At 35.9% G+C, this 21,748-nt stretch overlaps 3 protein-coding genes and 2 non-coding genes across 13 annotated transcripts in view; all 5 read right to left on the minus strand.

The window, feature by feature from the left end:
- LOC147495442 (E3 ubiquitin-protein ligase At4g11680-like) overlaps nucleotides 1-9,145 on the minus strand; it is an 87,794-nt gene extending 78,649 nt beyond the window's left edge. The window contains exons 1-3 of one of the 2 annotated variants that reach the window (XM_086564089.1): nucleotides 8,001-9,139; nucleotides 7,467-7,848; nucleotides 6,858-7,345 (exon numbers count right to left, since the gene is read on the minus strand). In XM_086564089.1, the coding sequence (XP_086420215.1) occupies nucleotides 7,199-7,345; nucleotides 7,467-7,848; nucleotides 8,001-8,494 (1,023 nt within the window). In that variant the 5' untranslated portion in view covers nucleotides 8,495-9,139 and the 3' untranslated portion in view covers nucleotides 6,858-7,198. Of the gene's footprint in view, nucleotides 1-6,857; nucleotides 7,346-7,466; nucleotides 7,849-8,000 lie in introns of those variants that run through there. The other variant, XM_086564088.1, reaches the window with a different exon arrangement.
- LOC147495444 (CBL-interacting serine/threonine-protein kinase 23-like) lies at nucleotides 365-4,567 on the minus strand. Of its 6 annotated transcripts, XR_015197499.1 has the most exons (9): nucleotides 3,933-4,045; nucleotides 3,688-3,807; nucleotides 3,514-3,598; nucleotides 2,664-2,780; nucleotides 1,929-1,985; nucleotides 1,704-1,778; nucleotides 1,410-1,485; nucleotides 958-1,057; nucleotides 365-612 (listed from the first exon to the last, which is right to left on the minus strand). XR_015197499.1 is itself a non-coding variant. In XM_086564083.1 (8 exons), exons 4-8 carry the CDS (start codon nucleotides 2,700-2,702, stop codon nucleotides 578-580), a joined length of 282 nt encoding a protein of 93 aa, XP_086420209.1. In that variant the 5' UTR covers nucleotides 2,703-2,780; nucleotides 3,514-3,598; nucleotides 3,688-3,807; nucleotides 3,933-4,045; the 3' UTR covers nucleotides 365-577. The 6 variants fall into 6 exon arrangements, 5 of the variants coding, with proteins under 5 accessions (XP_086420209.1, XP_086420210.1, XP_086420211.1 ...); XM_086564083.1 differs by lacking the exon at nucleotides 958-1,057; XM_086564084.1 differs by lacking the exons at nucleotides 958-1,057; nucleotides 3,514-3,598.
- Nucleotides 4,137-4,252, minus strand: LOC147495445 (small nucleolar RNA Z152/R70/R12). The gene has a single exon (XR_015200492.1). It is a non-coding gene; the product is annotated as a small nucleolar RNA Z152/R70/R12 (small nucleolar RNA).
- Nucleotides 4,340-4,425, minus strand: LOC147495446 (small nucleolar RNA R11/Z151). The gene has a single exon (XR_015200505.1). It is a non-coding gene; the product is annotated as a small nucleolar RNA R11/Z151 (small nucleolar RNA).
- A 1,615-nt stretch (nucleotides 9,146-10,760) lies between the features above and the next one.
- On the minus strand, nucleotides 10,761-21,518 carry DET1 (light-mediated development protein 1 / deetiolated1 (DET1)). 3 transcript variants are annotated; one of them, XM_086564092.1, is made up of 11 exons: nucleotides 21,313-21,518; nucleotides 19,464-19,891; nucleotides 19,146-19,374; nucleotides 17,257-17,418; nucleotides 15,317-15,385; nucleotides 15,113-15,169; nucleotides 14,928-15,008; nucleotides 14,675-14,839; nucleotides 14,367-14,462; nucleotides 12,694-12,793; nucleotides 10,761-11,296 (listed from the first exon to the last, which is right to left on the minus strand). In XM_086564092.1, the coding sequence occupies exons 1-11, from the start codon at nucleotides 21,442-21,444 to the stop codon at nucleotides 11,160-11,162; spliced, it is 1,656 nt and encodes a 551-aa protein (XP_086420218.1). In that variant the 5' UTR covers nucleotides 21,445-21,518; the 3' UTR covers nucleotides 10,761-11,159. The 3 variants fall into 3 exon arrangements, with proteins under 3 accessions (XP_086420218.1, XP_086420217.1, XP_086420216.1); XM_086564091.1 differs by having other exon boundaries at nucleotides 17,239-17,418; XM_086564090.1 differs by having other exon boundaries at nucleotides 15,317-15,388; nucleotides 17,239-17,418.
- Between the last annotated feature and the right edge of the window lie 230 nt (nucleotides 21,519-21,748).

Genomic DNA, 21,748 nt, shown 5'->3' on the forward strand with positions numbered 1-21,748 from the left:
TCAAAAGCAATGTGTCTAGAGTGCCGACTGGCACGGGCATTCACTAGTATATTATAATATAAAGTAGATTTTTTAGACCTATATTTTAGCATATTCGGACTTTTAAAAATTGCAATTGTAAGACCTATTTTTCAGCCGATCATGGACTTGTAAAAATTGCACTTGCACTTACATATTAGAATGCCACCTAGAAGAGAGAAAATACTATATGACATATAAGAGTGCCACTTAAGAGAGAAAAAACTATCTCACATATAAGAGTGCCACCCAGGAGAGAGAAAAAACTCACTTAAAATCTCTACTTCAGTATATAGAGATACCAACTTCAGCCAGACGGAAAAATAGTTCAATATAGAATTCAATATGAACAAGAAGCGTATCTTGAAGAGAAAACTGTTGAAGTATACACCCAGAATATGTAACTACTCACGAATAACATATTATCCAATGTTGTTAATCTGATCACCACTTGCAAGCCTAAGCAATCTCATACAACTATGACATATATAAATTAGTTTTGAGTGAATATTGGCATTTGGCAATATACATATATATGGGCACTGAAAGAAGGACAGGATTACAACAGTGGAGCAACAGCAACAGCAACAGCACCTGCAAAACGTAAACACAACTTCAGAAAAGACACTCAGTAGCACACCGTAAGTAGGAGAAACCCAAGTTCAGGTGTAATTGACATGGACTGCTCCAGTATGCCCTGAAACCACTGGTTAGCTCAGTGCTAATCAAGATTCCCCTAGGAATTCAAGAGTTGTTCTTATATACGCTTGGTAATCTATCATATGCGCTTGTCCTTATTGAAGTCCCAGTTCACAGAGAGGGTGTTGGAATCTGAGTGATTTTAACTAGCATATCCGAGAGGTATTTTTTATCATATGCAAGATGTATTCATGGCTGTATACATACTTGGACTCTAGCAAGTTTCATTAAGAAAATCACCTGGGCTAGCCAAGTGATTGCAGCTAAAATTTGATGAAGCATTCTAAGTGGGACCCCTGGAATTGTAATTGCCGAGTTTAAACACCCTCTGCATGTTTCTCTATTCACGGTTAGAATAATTAACATGTCAGTAAATGTTTACCCTGGACAATAAACTTCCAAAACTTCAGTTCCTTTGAGATCAAGTAACTTGCAAAAGCTAATTGAACTCTCTCATAAGCTTATAATATGATCCCATAGGAATAAAATGTCATCAAACAGTAATCTTAGGTAGTTTTCACAGTTTGAACACAAGTGTCTTAAGGTTACACGGAAATTTATGCACGTTTGTATGTACCCATGTATAACATATTTCTTAAAGGCTAAAACCATTACTTACATGACTATTGGCACAAAATATGTTGAGCAGTTGAAAAAACATTTAACTACCCAAATTGTAACTGTATACGTACCATCAGTAATTTTCTTTGTATCCTCACCCAACTTCCAGACAATATCTCCCAATCCTATTGAAATGCTCTTGTAAAAGTGTAAAACTGGTCGTTTAAAATGAAAACAAGGTCAAATTAATTAGTAGGCATATGCAGGGATAAAAATCACAGGATAATCCGATAATGGTTGGTAATTTGATGCTTTATTCTCAGGAGGCATGATTTCTATGCAGTGCAGCAAAATCCAAGATGCACTAGTACAACAATAAGAGTGCAGAAGAGCAACAAAGAACATGAATATCATTTCATATATACCTTGTGAAATTCTAGGGTGTCTCCCTGGGATTTCCGAAGCTCAACCATAAACAACGACGGAGCAACCTCAAAAATCTGGGCAAACAAATAATTTGAAAGAAGTATTAGTATCTGTAAATGAAATACAGCAATGAGACTTCTAGATGCACAATTTCTCTAACTAAGTAGCACATTGACTCAATCAAAGCCGAATCCACCAAGGACTTATGATTTGAAGAGATATACCTCTGTTGCAATAGATAAATGGCCTTTCCGTCCAGTTTTCTCCCCTAGCAGTTTCATCTGAGGGTAACAAACAAAACTGCTTTTAACAGAAATAGAAGAGGAACACCCCATAGATAATAATCATCAATACAACTGAGCCCACCATACATGAAAACACAGTTCTGTGGGGGAATACATGCAACTGCTGAAGGTAAATGCTATTCTCGTCGTGACAGAAAAAACACCCCCCACTACTTAAAAAAAATAAAAAAAAAATAATAATAACAATAACAATATAGTACATAAATAATATGAATACTATAACATTCTCAATCCTACAATCAATGGTTTTCAACATAAACGGTGAATCAGCAACCTAATATATTATAAATTTGTAATCCAACATTGATATGGTTCGAACTGAAGCTGCACAAGTGATATATTGCAGATATAATGAGCATATAAACATTTTGATTTTGCCAACCCCGAAAAAAAACCGGTTTAAATATGATATCATGTATAAACATGCAACTATGCAAGTTTACAAACCAATGCAATTAAGCAAACTATGGCATTCGAAGTAATGAGAAACATTAAGGTGAACAGACACCTTAGAAAGCATTGATTGTAAGGTGTTTTAGCATTGCTACCTTCCATTTTAACTTGTGCAGAAAAAGAAAAAGAAGGAAGTCTAACCACTTGGTATAAATTTTTACGAGACAGCGGAACAAAGAACAAAGAAGGGGGATTGTGTACCTTGTACTTATTTTTCTTCACATTGAATCCCAAAGGCATGGCAGCTTCCTCAATTTTTTAGACTATCTCATTAGCCGGGCATTTAGATGTAAATCTTGTTTTCCTTTTAACAAGTCCCTGCTTGCAGCAGGAATATCAGAACCAAGAGATGAAAAGAAGCAGCAATCATTTATGTAAGATTAACGAAATTATGTTGCAAGTATTAATTATATATGGCTGTTTTCACAAATTTTAATATATACAACACCATAAATTAACATTTTCAGTCAGATACTGTTCCAGAGATACTAACCACGTTGTATTTTCATGACTACTTTCCTAATAGACCTAAAACGAGAGCACAAATGTAGATAAATGCAAGCATTTGATGATCGAGCCCGTTATATGAACTCCAGTACTCCACCACCAAAAGTAGGGGCTGATTTTTGGTGAAGATAGTCTTCTCATAATGGAGAATCTTCTTACAAAAAATCAGCCCAAACGAAAATGTTTTAACATTATCAAAAGTTGTTTTGAAATTTGAAAATTTTGGACCATTGGATAATTTTATAATACTGTAAGTAAATTTTGATACATTTAGACACTTCAAATGCTTTTTTCTAGGATGAACATATTGGGGAGAACATCTCCACCAAAAATCAGCTTCTAATTCATTGTTTTTTTCATGGTGGAGTTTTTTGGAGTTCAGTATAAAGTTCATATAAAGGTTAGATGAAACGTCTAATCAAAACATGAAAATAATGGTTAACAAAACCCTATGCCCATATGGTTAAGATTGTTGATAACTTCGTACTTCAAGAAGGTACTGAAAATAATATTGTCAGTTCTGTTCACATCTCAAATTGTTCACCTTTCTATGTATTAATCTCAATGAGTTCAAAGGCATTCATTGCGACTGGTCTATCTTCTCGACTCTCAACGAGATTTCCAGAATCCTATACAGAAGAAATTAGTATATTTAAAGATTCATGACTTGATAAGGAAATATCATGTCCTTTGATAGAGAACAAGGTTAGAGGAGTACCCCACATTCGTCAATAATAGCATCCACTTCATCACGAGTAACATCTGCTGGTTCAAAAATGGGTGGCTTATATCCTTTCTTGAACCATTCATTTTCTATGACTTCAGAAATTGTCACTCGCTATTATGGAGCATTGAGTTGTGGAGATATTTTCATCAACATATAAACAAGGACAATGCAATCAATTAGTCTCAAGAAGCTGAACAAGACATTGTCAAAATAACAGACAAGAGAAAGGCATATACCGTCAAGGGATTGCACTAGTAGAAAATTTGTACATCAAAATATAGTAAATGCCAGCAGCCCCAAACATCTATCATCAAGTTACAATTCGACAACGCTGGCTATTGCATCCAATTTTAACAAAAGAGTAATAATAAAAACATAAAACAATGGTTTCATAAACCTCGATAAAAATCTTAATTCAGAAGAGAGAAGGGAATGGATCTTGTGCTCAGTGGAAGGAGAAGTCGATTTAATTGATAGGGCTCACGGTAGAGGCTTTTTTACGACCTCATCCCACTGCCCAACACACATCCCTGTGTTTTCAACTCATCATTGCATCCATCAATTAACCTCTTTTTACTCTCTTTCAGTTTATGAAAACCTTAATTAATAATTCATTAAACAAATATATATTTTAAAAAAGAGAAGGCTTCAGTGTGTGTAACAATCAGATCATTGATTTTCATCTCACTGAAATCCGCTAAGATATAATAAATTTATCATCATAAGCCACTTTTAATCTAAAATTTCCAAAACAGAAAACAAAAATAAACAAATGTGTTGTGTTGAGTGGAGAAAGGTTTGAGGTTTAAGTGGGTTTTATAGATTGAAAAAAATAAATAGGGTTAGGGTTTTGGGAAAGGGCAAAAGAAGAAGAGATTGAATTGGGCCTTGAATAGAAGCCCATGCTAACCAAAAGAACCATGATTTGTGTGCCCACAATGATCACATGGTGGCCAACCTCCCCTGGCTACGACCTCATCCACTCCCCTGGCTACGACCTCCTCCACGTCCACTACTAGTTCTGCCACATCTACCTCCACTACCTCGACCAAAGGAGAAGTTATTATTGTTGTTACTTGGAGGAACTAATAAAGCTGCACTGTAAGTGGTTTTTGAAGGAGAAGTAATACGAGAAATACGAGAATAAGTTTCAAACAAAGTTGGGAGTTTTGATTTGGCTTGAACTTAAGACTTCACATTAGCAAACTTAGGACGTAGATAGACCAGATAGGAATTTAGAGACCCGAAATTCCTTTATTTGTTTCTTCAACTGAGTGATGTCTGTAGTCAACGGATGATAAATATTTAATCCTTCCCACTTACTATGAAGAAAATTATAATACTCATAAATAGACATATCTCCTTTATTCATATCAAAAATATCTTCAATCAACTAAAAAATTAAATACAAATACGAAATATATTTTGAGATTGAGAATGCGATTCTTGTAGATATTCTCAAATTTCCTTAGAATTCTTTAAAAAATGAACAGTGTTGCATACATCTTTTTCCATAGTATTCCACATAAAGCTTTTAACCAAGGCATCATTGTTTGTCCAAGTTGCCTTTGATTTCTCATAGGTGGCAATAGGTGGATCTATAAAATGTTTTTCCTTACCTTTGTCAGTAAGGTATACGGTAACTGCTTCTGCCCATTGAAGGTAATTGGCAACACTCTCCAATTTCACAAAAGTCATACCAACAGAGAAAACTGACGTGTTTCCAAACTCATCGGTTTTTGGAGGAACTAGATGGTCAACCATTGTAAAGCAAACTTGAATATGAAAAAGAAAAGAATAGATAGTTGTGCGGAAGCAAGACAATGAAATTGAAAGAAAACAAGACTCAAGCTTTAAACTTTCAACTTGGTTATTTTCGTAGGTCTTTTGATGGATCTCTAACCTTATGTTTTAAAACCATTTTGTGAGATGATAAGAGAGTCATAACAACATCATAATATCAAGATCAGAGAAGGTGTTAGTGGATGGGATGAAGAAGAAAAAAAATGAAGGAAAAATAGGGTTAGAGTTCATAAGTTTACTCTACCCGAGACTTATATATATATATATATATATATATATATATATATATATATATATATATATAATATGTGGATGTGGATGTCTTGACATGAGGGGAAAGCAAAATAAGCCCTCAAGATAACCCACACATAATGCCCTCAAGATACCCACACATAAGGGGCGCACGACCTATATACTTCAACACAATAATTTTGTTTCTCTCTAGCACTTTGTTAACTCTTTTGTCATATCCTATTCCAAAATAGTGGGTGACTATAAATATTTTGAAATAGTGGGGGATTGTTGGAATTATTCTTCTTGTATTTCAAACTAATTGTGTATACAAAGTGGAGAAGTTGAACAATGGGTGTTACCTCCTACTTTATATTTGTGTGATAGTCCCACCTTGGTAAGCTACTACTAACTTTGTTGGGTTCAGACTTGAGTTTAGGCTTCTCATGTGTGATATGTTAGTGGGTTATTGGGTTTGGCCAATTCCCAAAACTGGTTTTGCCTTCTTGAGCAAGTTTTGATTTCCTAATAACATTAGGTTTCTAATACTGTTTTAGAAACCCAAAACAAACATTTGATCTCTATATAAACAGGACTCATGTCCAGATCTGCTTACTCAATCAAGAAACCTCAAAAACCTTTTCTTTCTCTTCTTCCACCAACTGCTAGAGAGAGTTGTGTTGTTGTTCTAATAGAGTAGGCTATTGAAGTGTATCTTAATCTGCTTTAGTCATTGAATCCTGTGAGTAGAGACGCCTATGAAGCTTTTACACTATCTGAGGGGGCGAAATCTCTTCTTAAGGATAGTGTATTCACACACCTTATTGTTCATGTTCTTTCTGTCATTTTGTTCTATTCGATTATCTAACCCCGTTTACAACAAAAAGAATTTGAAAAACGTTGTGAGTAGTTCCACAACAATAAGAACATACAGTTTAAGGGAGATTATTTCGGTTCACATGATGGAGGACCTTTTGCTATTATCATATTATGATATGAGTACCACATGCCCTGTTAGAGAAATGCTGTGGAAAAGAAGCTAGGAGGACAACTTTGAAGCTTTGTTACAACAAGACTTACAACAAAAAATGGTTGTCACAAGCCAATTAGCACTTTGCTAAAGGAAATTGGCACACACACAATGAAGTTTATTCAGGTTTCAACAGAAAAACGAATATATGGTACAATTGTCTGTACATATATCATTCTCTATCCAGATTCCAGTATCATAAGTTCCTAATTGGTAACAGAGGAGAATATACACTATCCAGGTTCCTTCGGGGAATGGTTTGAGATGGTCCACTGCACACAGTAGCTGTATTGAAGGATGAAGTCCCCTACGGAGCTTTTGGCATTTAAGGAAGTATTTTGAGATCTATTTGGTTGGTGATCTCAACTGTATAACAGCAGAATCACTCTGCAAAAACAATACGAATTAACAATTGGCTCTTAAGCATCCCTCCTTTTGTTATCTCTCCAACTCATGTTTGCATAGAGGACAACAAGATATGATTCTGAGCCATTGATCCACACACTTCAGGTGGAACATATGAGAACATGGTAACTGCCTCACCTCCTCCTTGTCCCTATATCTCGCTAAGCAAATACAGCACTCCTGCAACCAAGTAACAAAACGAGCGCACAGAAAGGTTAGATGTTACTTCTATAGGAAATATTTATGTCATCGATAGCATATATATCAAGAAAGTTATTGCCGCCTTAGAGCAAAAACTTACTGAAGTTTCATTTTCAGCATCTGAATTGCACTCAGCCTCATCACCAAGCTCTAAGTTGGCCTCAACTTCCTTATAACTCCAGCTAGGTAACCCTGAAATCTGATCATCGGTAGCTCCTCTGTCGATGGAGCCCATGTTCATGTTGTATCCAAGGAAGTTACCGATCAACGGTACACAGCAACAAAGCAATAGAAACAATAGGAACGGGAAAGAGTAGCTGATGGCATTCCAAGCAAGTAGAGAAATGCAGAGCACGTGCAACTTTGGAGCTCGATCGAGAGATCCAAAGCGAGAGTCAAAGACCCATACATTGCCCATCACGAACCATATAGCAAAAAATAGCTCGAGGAAAGTCCGTGATTTGTTCGCTAATCGCGAGCACCTGTTTAGTTACAGAAGTTCTTCATGCTGAATTAAGTAGAGCTGATCTATATATGTGTTTTTTGCTAACTAATACTGATACTAATCATAATAATAATAACATTAATAATGATAATAATAATAATGACTATGGACTTAGTTGTGTGCTGCTACCTGGATTCTTCGTAGATCCTGTCCTGTTGTACGTCAGGAAGACGAAAATCATTTCCTTGGGTGACATTAGAATGCCTATAGCGCCAATACAGAAGAGGTAAACTTAGGAGACAACCGAGGTCATAACCAAGTATCCATACTCTCACGGGCCAAGCTGGCTTCTCCTCTTTAGAGATTGAGAGAGTAAATGATATGATGTTAATTTGAAGAACCAAAACTAAAAACTCCAAAGCAATCCAACTACCCGAACTGAAAGGGTTTGATCCAAGATCTGACCTTGAACCATTTTGATAGTGAAAAACCCTTCTGAGGAAACTGAACCACCTCGCTCTAGATATTCTCATTGCTGCTCTCAACAAGAATGAGGAAGGATGAATAGGAGTCGAAAACAAGTTCCTGGCGAAACGATTTTCCCCAGGATCTGTTGAAGACGTGACTGGAATACCAGTACTATACATCATCATGTCCGGAGAATAGTAGTATCGGGTATTCATTGGGAATCTACAATTGACACCTAACCAGGGAGGGATACAAGTATATTCGACTTGCCAATCTTGCAGACACAATGAAGAAACAACACGAAGAAAGAGACTATCATGGCCAACAGTACGTAGAAACCCCACCAAGAACAAGAACGGGATATAGCTTTGATTAGATTCTGCTAGTATTACAAACTTTTAGACATCAGGCACAAGATTCTTATGTAAAGCAAAGCTGTTTTGCAGTCTGATGGGAACGAACAACCACATCAAGAACCATTTTCCAATATATAAATGGGGAAGATGTGAGCAACAAAAACTGCAGAAGATGAAAGAGAAAGAAGACGATGGAGTTGGGTTTGAGATGGTGACCAAGAATCTAACAACAACTCAACTTTGCTTGGATACAAAGGGAATCATTGAATTAACAGTTGGCCAAACTTCCCCTCCGCCATTTTGTTTATTTGAGAAGCAAGCTGAGAGCAATGCTTCTTCAACTACAAGTAGGATATAAACGAACTACCTGTCAACCTGTGTATGTAAATCTTGAAACTTTTTAAATCGAACGATATATAATTTGGGAATATTTGAATTTTGGCGGGTGTGGGATGGCGATTTGTAAAGTTGACTGCTGTTGTTGGCTACCAAACTCAACTGCTTTAGTCGTATTCTTATTCTTGGGAGGATAGGATAGACAGACTCCTTCAGCCAGTGGATCTTAAAGCGAACTGACCAAGTGCCTTGATGCAGGAATTTTGGACATCGGACGGCACCAGACCTTTCCCAGGTGCCACCAGAACCAAGTTGCCTGGCTGAGTACAAATTTGAAGAAAAAAGATTCACTTTGGTGATCGGTTAATAAATCATACAAATAAATGTAGCATTAGACAAGACGACAAGTGGGTCCTTTCTAAATGGAAAAATCCATCCCCCTAAACACAATTATTGGAACTAGACTGTCATCATTCCCAATGCAAGCTACTATTATTCACGCAGTATTTCTCCTTTTTTCCACCGCAAAAATAATCTCGGACAGGATGTTGGTCTGATGTAAAATTGAAAAATCTTAAAAAGAAAAAACAAAAAATTTTAAAAACAAAAAAAAAATTAATAAAAAAAAAAAAACACGAGACGGAATCCAACATCCCTTTCAAAGTTCACAACTCAACCACTATCTCGGTTGAAAATTTCACCCTCATTTTGACTTGGAAAAATAATCACCTTCATATTCACCTTTGCATTGGTTAAAAGTTTTGAACCATTTAGAAATGAATATTTTCACATTCCCACCATATCCACCTGCATTAGGAATGCTCTCACATTAACTTTCTGGCAACCTCCTAAGCAAATCAATCAAAAAATCAATTGTATCAAACGCAATTGGGTCACTGTCCTACAACAAAGGCTTCGATATCAAATCCTACTATTGCATCAACATAGTACAAAATATCTCGATATATCGCGATATTTGAAAATATCTATCTAGATTTCAGAAAAAGATATATAAATATCACGATATGTTTAGAGATATATACGACTGTAAATATCAGTAATATTTTGATAATATTTGCGATATTTGTGATTTTTGAGGATATTTTGCAATATTTAGAGATATTTTGTGTATATAATAATTTTATTTAATATTTACCATTATATTTTAAATAAATATAAATAATGTATCATGATATATCAAAAAATATCTACAATATCTACGATATTTATCAATATTTTGGATATATCCACAATATTTGCATGTGAAACAATATCAAATATCCCTAAAGAGAGATATATCCACGATACATATTCAGAAAATGAATATCGATAAATACTCATATCCTGATATTTTGTACTATGTCATCAACATCATGTTTTTCTTTGAACCAATTATAAATCAAAACATCTGTTGGACAAAATGTCATTCTACCTTCTCTAAAGAGTAAAGACACGACTGTTCTTCACTTTTTTTTTTTTTTGGTAAAACCACATTATATATATATAAATATGCACTAAAGTGTGTCAGGCACCTGAATATTACATGTTATAAGTTCCTCCTGCAATAGTCCTAGTAACCAAGTGGGTGCTTCCATCTCCCAAAAACAGTCTCTGAGATGATGAGCACTGGTCACTAACAGATGGGCGACCTTATTACAACTGTTCTTCACTTGTATCCCTTCTCTCTCTTTTTTTTTTTCCTTATATATCACCATGTTCGTAAAAAATGGTGGGGCATCCTTCCATTCCCATTTTCCTTTTTCTTTTTCTCGTTTGGGACACATTGTAATTCGCATAGTCAACGTTACCAATTGATAAAAATTAGCATTTATCAACTACTATACTAAAATGAAAAATAGACATTCCTCCTAGCTTGAGCAGATCTCAGATTTGGAGCCCCTCAGCAACTCAACGTTAGCTTTTCTAGGTCCATCACCATACTTGCCCAACTGGCTAACTCATGTCTGTAACAAAATGTCACTCAAACTGCTTTTGTTACACATTCAATGAATGATCAGCACTCATCAGAGATATAAACACCTATGGAAGTATCTTCCCAAAACCACAGATTAATATCATTATAATCACAATAATTACAACTTATAACATTGTTTGGCTTACTCCAGATCTCATAAGCCACTGACAGCATCAGAAGCACGGGTAATGAACTCCGCAAATAGAGATGTAACTAACTGCGGAAGTGAATATTCACAACAGATGGTTGCCGAAGCGTGTGCTGGACAGAAAGAGCTAGAGGTAAGATAGGGTGGAACAAAAATGATGAGATCTTCTTTGTTTGACCATCGGCCCCTCCAGCTTCTGGACCTATTCATGGTAAATGCATCACAATTCACCATTAATCCAAAATAAATGCCAACAAATTATTTATTAAATGAATAAAAAACAAGAATGAATATGGTAGCTGCTTTTTTTCATAAGCAACCATTCCTATCTATAAAACAGTCCTAATCAGTGACAAACTTTTCTTTCACCCGCTAGTGCAACTGAAGTACAAGGGACGCAATACATGTTTAAACCAAGGAATAGACGCTGTGTACCAACTCAGTACAAAAACCAACTTTCAATTTTACAATGCCTGCAGCCTTAAACATAAGGTCGCCCTGGAGTTCAAGCGTAAGAAAATCTTTCAAAGCATTCTGTTAGTATCTAAAGCTAATTCTCTCAGTTTCAAATTATTGCAATGAACTGTGTACCAACTCCATACAAAAACCAACTTCTAATTTTACAATGCCTGCAGCCTTAAACATAAGGTCGCCCTGGAGTTCAAGCGTAAGAAAATCTTTCAAAGCATTCTGTTTGTATCTAAAGCTAATTCTCTCAGTTTCAAAATATTGCAATAAACTGGAATACAATTAATTCAAGACGTTTCCTCTGGAACGTCTTTCAAGGGGAATCATTATATCTAAGAGTTAAGTCGCAATAACTAATCAACTTTAGCTTCCATGGCAAGTGTTGGAGGAGCCAAGGCATTTACCTTTTTTTACTTTCGTTGTAGATAGAGAATCTCATAAGTGGTGAATGAGAGAGTTCTTTTAGGCTTTGCAAATGTGGTTTGTCTTTTTTCCTTTTTTTTCTATCTTGTGTGTGTGTGCGAGGCCATTTCGCCTACTATCTCTACTCTACTTTAATTGGATGTCAAAAACATTCTTCTCTACTGATCGAACAACAAAAATATTCAAGATACCAGCAGGAATGTGTTTGAAAACAGCTACGCAAATTTGTCAAAGATAATTATCATTCATGTCCAAAAGTAAGTTGTGAATATAAAACAAAATTTCATATTTAATTATGATTTCCTTAGAAACATCAAACTGAGTCATTTTAACTGTAGAAATAAGTTTTTATTTTTTATTTTTGATAACTGTAGAAATAAGTTTATAAGAAGATACTGCCGAGTGGCGAGCTATCTTTCAAGATACATAGATTAATTTCAAACACATATGGATAAATTATTATTACTATCAACCAAATCAATTTGGCAATTGATATTCATCAATACACTAACATAGAATTAGTAATTATGTGTTTTACTTCCTGTTGTACCAGCATTTTTACAAGAGATTATGGACACACCTGTCTTGCTGTTGCAAATTTTTAATGGGAAAACATAACCCCATTAATTGATTGATACTATGTATTATGTTTTCATATAAAGGCTGACCAAATAGGATAAATATTGTAATTGAAATTGGAAACCTTGCCTGGTTTTATCTTGAACTTGAAGATATTAGGGTGCCTCCTAGAGATGAACTTAATCGGGTGCTCCGTGGATTGTCTGTGTCGGTCAATAGCAGAAATCAGCTGCACAACAGAAATATTCTGAAGTTTAATCTTTAAGACAATAGAGCTACGGTAAAAACCAAGAACCAAAAATTTAAATACGTATTAGCACATTTAAAATACAAACATTACTAAAAAAGAAAAGTCTTTGGGCTTACAGAGAAAACAGATCATTCCCTTGTTGGACACCTATATATATAATAAGGCAAAATGTGTTGGCCTCAAAAGGCAAGTGATTGAGAATGAACCGCGTCCTTCTAAATATTGGATCGAATTTCGATGTGATGTTGGGACTCAATCTCCAATCAAGAGAGGGAGAAAGCTAACACAGATCTGTTGAGGCTGATGTCTTAATACAGGGGTATATGACTAAAACACCCAAAACAAGACAAACGGCAACCAATGAAATATAAACCTCTAACATGCGTTACATGCACACGCCCCCTAAAACAGGATCACATACCTAGCTTGGACATAAAACTCTAAAGTATTCCTACTCAATGCCTTGGTACAGACATCACCAATCTGATTGACAGACTTGAGAAAAAGATAAAGATGAGACATAGAAAGCAATAGACACGCACATTAGGCTGAAGTAATTTTTGACATTTTGCACAAAGAGTATCCGAGAAATCTATATCTCTCCAGATGTTTTCTGTTACCTACTAAGGGAGATTAATGATTTCGTCCCTTTTTACTTGGCATGCCACCATAATGTGAACTGGAAAAACCAATGAAAAATTACACAATGCACTCAATATAAAATACAACTTAAAATAATGTATTCCAGACTATGTTAACAAACAATACTCAGAGCATTAAAAAACCCCGCTTACCTAAAAAAAAAAAAAACCCCAATACTCAGAGCAGGTTCAATGCATAGATTAAAAAAAAAAAAAAAAAAAAAGGAGGGGAGGGGGGGGGGTGGGGATTCTCCTCATGGAAGCATGGTTTGTTCCTACATACATGTCACAGATATGCCATATTTTAACCAATGATTCATGAAGTAGTGAGCTACAAGCTTGGAAACCACAAAAAGACGTGTAAAATACTAAAATGTAAAATGATCGTTTGAAGATAAGACTTCTTCTTTTACTTTTCTTTTTGTAAGTAGGCAATTAATTAAATATCAATACCATCTAATTTGAATCTAAGGAGTGATATCAATCTATTAATTGAGAAAAGGGGAATGCTAAACAAGATTATTAGGATGACAAAGAATTCAGAATTGAAACAGAAATATATGGTTAAGTCATAATTATCAAAAGTGGTTACAAAGTCATATTAACATCCATGGAGTCTCCTCTGGTACTCAATGACCAATTTACACAGTCAAGGAGGTAAGGACAACAAACTTTGATAAAAGAGAACAGGGAGACTATCTGAGAACACCAATTCCAGTTGTCTTTAATTTATATATTAGCAATCTGAATGATAATGTTGCAAACCGCTACTTAATTACATAGACAATGAGCAGAAGCAACAGTTTAAAATCAGGGAGATTAGAGAAGCATGTGCTCTAAAACTGGATAACATAAGAGATCCATATACTATTTCAATTTTTCATTCTTCGGAATATTTGTGCATTTCAGACCTTTTCATCGAACCGAAATAGTGATTGATCGAAGTAAGGAGAAGGGCTCTGGGATTGGCAGCTGAAAGGTAATGACACCAGCATCTTCTTCGCAAACTGAGGAGATCAACAAAGGACTGTTACTATTTTCAAAGTTGTAGGGTCAAACTTCCTGCATAAAAATGCAAGGAAACACACAAGATACAATTGCACATACAAGTTTCTCAAAAGAACCATGTAAAATGAATATGTCCATCCAATGACCAGGTCTTCAATAAAAATATAACTCAGGAACAGAAGAATTATACTTCTGTGGTAATGAAACTTACCTGTAACAAACTACTTGCTTTGTTTTTAATAGACCTAAGTTGCTCAAGAGCATAGATGTTATTGGAGTGAGATGATATGAAGTTCATGTACAACGTGTTCCTTGATGTAGCATGGAAGTGATCACAGAATTGCTCAAACAAGCAATAAAGTTCATCTGCCGAATTCTGAAAAAAAAAAACATATAAGTGTGAGATAGATAGGTGTACCATTTAACAAGAACTCAAGAACTATGGAACAAAAACAAGCAGTTACCTGATAAAATGCAATAATTTCAGTCGACTCCATGCTATATACAGCAAGGAATGAAGGCTGATGATCAGCATTTCGTGATACCTAAAAATGCAAATTGGAAAAATTAATAAACAAATAAATAATACAAACTGTTGTATTACTGCACAATAAAAGTTGCCATGGAGATAAAGAGAGAGATATCATACCCCTCCATCTACACTACCAAACTTGATCAACAGGTGGTGTCGATCTAGGAATTGCACCTGTTAAAAGTAGTATACATAAACATTTTCTGTAATAAGGATATCGTATTAAGAATTTAAAAGAAAAACTCCAACAAAATAATCTTATCCAGTGAAATAAAACAGAAGCAACTACACAGATGTATATGACAAAAAGTCGGAAACTACCTTCAGCATAATCAAGTCAACATAATCTTGAAAGTGAAAATAAAACCTCTTCTTCAAAGATTGAACTCTCTGCTGGGACAAGTACAGAAACCATGAGCAACATTAAGTTTGGAAATAAAATCAGATCACAAAGCTCTGTACAGCAGTCACATGCAACATTTACTTTGGTACAACCAATCATAAGTCATGTACAATACTGAACTACACCAAGAGAGACACACAATGGGACCAACAGATACACGAAACATCATGAATCATAGATTATACTTGCTAAGTTGCCATTTAATCCAAATGCTCGAGCTATTAGACTCCAGGGGCAACAGTTGACACTGATTTTCTTATCTTACGCAGGTTGTTAATGGGGAAGATTTTTTAAGAGGTGCACAACTAGAGCAAGTTGTATTCAGGCAAGGGTGAATGATGCAGGAGATCATGTTTATAAGTAGAAGTTTTACCTTTTGAAATTTGATGACTAGTGTGTTAGGAAATGTTGACTTAGATATACCATTTTGACACTTGTTTATAAACCTTTAAAACATGTTAATATTATCGAAAGATGATCCCTCAATAATGGCAAGCTGTATTTTCAGACAGTAAAGAAACTCATTGATTAAGACATGAGAACAATCACTTTCACAGAAGAAGAACCGTAAGGATCTTTATAATCATGAACAGGTATTCCAACAACGAAAAACTCCCCTTCTGTAAGGGTTAAGAACTTGAATTAGAAGATAAACTGAGATTTTAAGCAGAACTCTGATTATTAATGAAACTGATTGATTGCTAACTACTAAATGGTTTGATGACTTCATATAGACTTAACACTTTGGACTCTAACAAATTGTAAATAGGACACTGTAATTAACTGTGTATGGCAGATGGGGAGTCAGAGAGTCATACTCTCATTTCGTTGTCCTTTTTCTTGAGAGATATAGAGTTACTTTGTGGGCCACTCTGGGGTGTATTGGGTTGTTCCTCGGTCAGTGAAAGATTTGTTGAAGTCTTGGGTGCTTAGTGTCCATTCCTTAAAGGGATGCAGAGTGTGGAGCATCTTACCTTTCACTATCATGTGGGCTTTGTGGCTGGAAAGGAACAAGAGACACTTTGATGGATGTGCGATGGCTATGGCACAGATGATTGTGGCAATCAAGGGGTTTGTCTTTCTCTGGTCGAAGTTTTAGGAGGAGGAGGAGTCGGACAGATACATCTTTTGGGGATATTATGTTCAGATGGGATTCCTTGCTCGGTCATGCATGATTGCATCCCTTTGTTTTAGTTTTCTCTAGCAGTCGTAGTTTTCTTTTTTTCTAGCATCGATATTGTATCTGTCTTTCCCTTTGTTGTATTTGAGTGGGATATCTCATCCTACAAAGTTGACTTATGATTAAATATATATACACATCACATTTTACCGATAAAAAAAAACCTACTAGGACGGTAACAACCGTAATAGAATCTTAAATATTGCAGCTTACCAAAAGGGATAACATGGATCCTACGTGCAATGAAGGCCTTATTCACATAAAAAAGCAAAAACATAAACATAAGTAATTTTTACATGTAAATGATAGTATATTATTATAATAAAAAAGGAATGCCACTAACACTCGAATACTAGCTGGTAGCTAATTTTTCAAGACCATAACCCCACCCCATCACCACTAACACACCCACCCTCAATTCAACAAAGGAAAGACAAACAGAAACTAGAAAACAACTGCAAACAGTAAGTACAGTTCCCAAAACAGTTGCAAATCAAGAAGAAAAGCAGGTACCAAATACAGAAGGTGGCATGTGAAAATTGCAAGTAGTTTAATGTCTTTTCAATTTTTAAATTTATTGGGAATGAGATTAGCTGGTGATAATGTTTTCAAGACCTGAGACTCAGGAAGTTAATTGGATTATAAATCTCAATGACCAACCATGCTTTCGTCACTTTCCTCATTCCATATTCCCCGAAACATAAATGAGAGCAAGCGCTGCTTGATACCACTCAAAAAGGATGTGTGTGCCTCTGGTGATTGTTGCTGATGCTGAACTTCATTTTCACCTTGATTTAAAGGCAACTCTGGCTGCTTATATTTCTCCAGGCTTACCATGTACTGCAAGATAAAATATAAACTGTAAGTTGAAACAGAAAGATAACATATTAGAAAATTTCTTACAAGAAACTGCTGATAGGTCGCAAAATACTAAAAAACATATAACAATTCTAACTTTTAAAAAAAAATGGGAAGGGGGGGTACCTAAAGTGCACAATCAGTGGAGGTTAGCAATATATTGACTTTTTCCTTATTTGCATATTTCTTTACATAGAAACAACACAACAACAACAAGAATAGTGGTAGTGGTAGTGGTAGTGTTAGCAGCAGCAGTAGCAGTAGAAGTAGAGTGAGATGGAGGCCATTGTATATATGTTGTATAAAAAGTGTTGTATATTGATCTTGTCCCTATATACATATAACGAAAAATAGATAAGACAGTAAAACATGACTCCCTAAGGGCATGTAGCGGAAGATTTAATTTAGTCACACAGAATAGTTCAATCTTCCTTTTTTATTAATAGAAGATAAATTGTCATCCAAAGCAAACCACCAACGAACCCTTGGTAGAAGCTTCAGCAAGACACTAATTGCCATACCCAGATACAAAAGACTAGCATAGCAAGTTGAACAGAATCGAAATTACAAATTAAATTTTGATAATACACGTCCCAAAATGCAAAACCCTCACAGTCTACATGACCTCCCTAATCTCCATGAGATTCACATAAGTAATTTTTGCAATAATATTGAACATCCTCCGCTTGCACTCCTTCTAAAGCGCCCATATCATTGCTTTTAGAACATGGTTTCATTGAGGAGTACCAATGGCTTGTTGAAAGAAACTAGGAAAATATACAGTACCCTATGTTCTCAGGGCGAGGTGAGGCACTAGGCACCAGGCTTCCCTTGGAGCTCCTTTGACAACAAGCTGCAACAAATTTGACTAAAATTAGCATCTTTGGTGCCTTGAGCGACTCCGTGGGACTGGCGCCTTTGACAGCGTAGCCCAGACCCTTCTAGCCTCCATACATGTGACAAGTAAATGGTCACCATCTTCCTCAGAGTTATAACAAATTCCTAGTAAGCTATTTTTGGAACTTCTGTTTTCAATGGAACCTAAGTTACATTGACACGGATAGGTGTGGCCATATCCGATACGGATATGAAGTGTCAAACACAGTGAAATACCAAAAATTGATGTATATGTGTCCGACACGAATGCGTGGATACGTATCCGACACGGATTATTTTCAAGATATGGCATGTCCATGTAAACATAGATGGAAACCTTTTCACTTGAGCCCAAACTCCTAATAGGCTAGCTCATCCATACTCCAAATGTCCTTAATGCCTGTATTTGGGAATCTAAAGGCCTCTCTCAGATAGCATTTTTTTTCTTGATATTCAGAAAACTGTAAATCTGTAATATGTAGAAAAAAAGGAAACTGGTGTGTCTAACTTTTGTCACTTTAACTACGTCTAATCTGAGCCAGTCAATTATACTTACTCCTACTTCTGGGAGATTTGTGTCTAGGCCGTTCACGTGCTGATGCCAGATTGGGTAAGGATCGACCTTTATCATTGCAATAGAGGAAGTTCTCTCATAAAGTTCACCTTTGACCAGACTTCCATTTCTCTTTATGTGGGATATATTTGGATGAAGAGTAAATACAAAAAGTGAAAAACAAATAAACAAAGAAAAAAAACTAAATACTTGGATATTCATTAACCAGTGCCTGCTGGATATCTTCAGAAGATTCATTACCAACAACAACTTTACTTGCCTGAGCATGGGAACTGAGAAATAGTTTGTCATCCTCTCGGCAAACTGCCCCAATAACTTGCACATCAACAAGGTTTCCAGCATCCCGGATTTGCAGAATGTGAATTGTTTGATAGCGAAGCGACATGATAGCCAATAAATCATCATACAAAAACACGCCCATGTTATGGCCCAAATTGACAAAGTCATTGCTGAATACTTTCTCATCCAATGTAATCCCATCTTCCAATCTACACAAAAGATATTACAAACCAATTCAAAAAGCAGAAGCATTATTTTAGTGTTATCAACAAGATCTAACTGTCATTTCCCAACAAACCTCACAAGGTGGAAGGTTATCTTTTCTATTGATGGAATTCCTTGAGTGGTGCCATCTGTAGCAGGTGCGTCATAGACTTGAGCAGTTTGAGTTGCAAATAGTCCAAATTGTTTAGTCTCCAGATACAAGAAGAAGTCCTTGCAGATAAACTCATTGCTTGATGCAAGTGATACACAATAAAGTTGGGTGAAGAAGCTTTCAAACCTCTTTGCCTTTGGTGGCAAATCAAGGAAATCAGAATGTTCTTCCTTGCATGAAAATGATGGCCAAGTTAGCCTATAAACAATAAGATCCTGGTGATTCCTGCTGAAACTTATGAGGTACTGGCCGTCATCCGTAAACTTGCGAAAAGAATGGTCTGGGCAGTCAACATTGTATATGGTACAGTCTGGGACTAGATTCTCATAGAATCGCCTTGTACAATTAACCTGTCATTGTCAACATTAGGCATCAAGTTACACGTGCGACCTCTTGCAATGAGGTTGTCTGTCAGTCTGCGCATTCATTTCATATCTATAATGCTGTGAAAGTATGAAGTATGTGAAGCGGATATATCCAAAGGAAGCAAAAAGTAAGTAAAGTCGTGAATGGAGAATGGTGATGGTGCACATGTGGTGGACTGATATTAATGTGCTTCTATATTTCGAGATTTTACAAAAAAAGTCAAAAATCTTGAGCATAAGTCTATATGTATATACATATGAAAATTAATCTCAACAGGACATTTTTAGTGAGACAAGCAACATAATTTTCAAAGGATATATCTTCACAGTTAATACAGGTACCACACAGGGCATGTTCAAGGCATTTCAGTGTCATTTTCATTTTTATAATAAATTTTTTAATGGGGATTGAGAACTAAGTCGCATTGACACACGCCATCTATTTAAAGTAGGGGGCACGAGGACACAGCTAATTTAAAAGAAAATTATTATTATTCTACACGCAAGTAATTCTTGGGAACCAGACCTTACAAAGCGCCTCCTTATAAATAAAAAACTGTGGCATATCATGGAGTTGTAACTAGGTTAATAGAGTTATTCTCTTAGTCTTTTTAGGGTATAGAAGAAACCCATACTCGCGTTCGACACAAATTTCTTTTAAGAATATGAAGTATCCATGTTACTTAGATTAAGACAAAAAGAACACCTGAAGTGAGGGGGTGTATTGGAGGCTCACCATGTAACCGTGTGTATGACCATATGAGGCATGTTTGTTCAGACATCGTGGCAACTACCTTTCCCCTACTAAATAGCTTAGTTGGTCAGTTTCTCCTATTTGTTGTCTTGTTGTTTTTGCTGCCAGTGGCATCTTTCCTTACTGTAACAACCCTCAACTGTCGCAGCAGAGCCATACTTAGGTCCCTTGTCTATTCTAATAACTTACTCCATCCAGTCTACAGGTTTAGGGGTGGAATTTGAGCCGAGTAGCTCGGGCTTGGCTCGTTTAAGCTTGGCTCAAGCTCGTTCATTTAACTAAATGAGCCAAGCTTGAGCCCATATTATAGCTCGCTTAATAAACGAGCAGGGTGAAGCTCAGCTCAATAAGCTCAAATACCATCATCACAGTGTAAAATAGCCGAGCTACTCGGGCTTGGCTCAGGCTCGGCTCATTTAAGCTCAGCTCGGACTCGTTCATATAATATATGAGCCAAGCTTGAGCCTATATTAAAGCTCGTTTAAATAAACAAGTTGAGCCGATTAGCTCGAATTCCACCCCTAACTCAGGTTAATTAATCCTCACAAGCTTTCTTTTATTTTGATCAGTGTAAATTATTTGTATCGATAGCAACAAGAAAATAACTATTTTACATGGTTCAAAAACAATAAGGGAGAGACAGATGACATACGCTAGTACTGGGGGCTGGCGTTCGAATTTGACGCTCAAAGATCCTGGTAACAATGTTGTTGTTCTTGAACATCAGTCCGGAATTAGATCCGCCCAAAAACAACGGATAAAAATGAACCACAACAATAAACATTTTATTTTTTTTTTTTTTTTTTCAGTTATTAAGTCGTAGCCCCACTTCCTTTACGTGTTGTTTTTTTCATATTTTATTTATTTATTTAACTCGTAGCCCCACTACTAGGATGCTATCTGTGATATACATTTCGCATATTCTTTTTTAGATTTATGTCACCAAAATTGTATTTGGCATTGGAGTCAATTTGTTAACATTTTGCAAATGAAGTGTAGAGCATAAATATATATGGAAATAAGGCAAAAGTATTGCACGTACTTAAATTGTTACTATTTTGCAAATAAAGTGTGGAGCATAAATAGGA

This window comes from Coptis chinensis, chromosome 6 (genome assembly GCF_015680905.1).
Source record: "Coptis chinensis isolate HL-2020 chromosome 6, ASM1568090v1, whole genome shotgun sequence".
Taxonomy (NCBI): Eukaryota; Viridiplantae; Streptophyta; class Magnoliopsida; order Ranunculales; family Ranunculaceae; genus Coptis; species Coptis chinensis.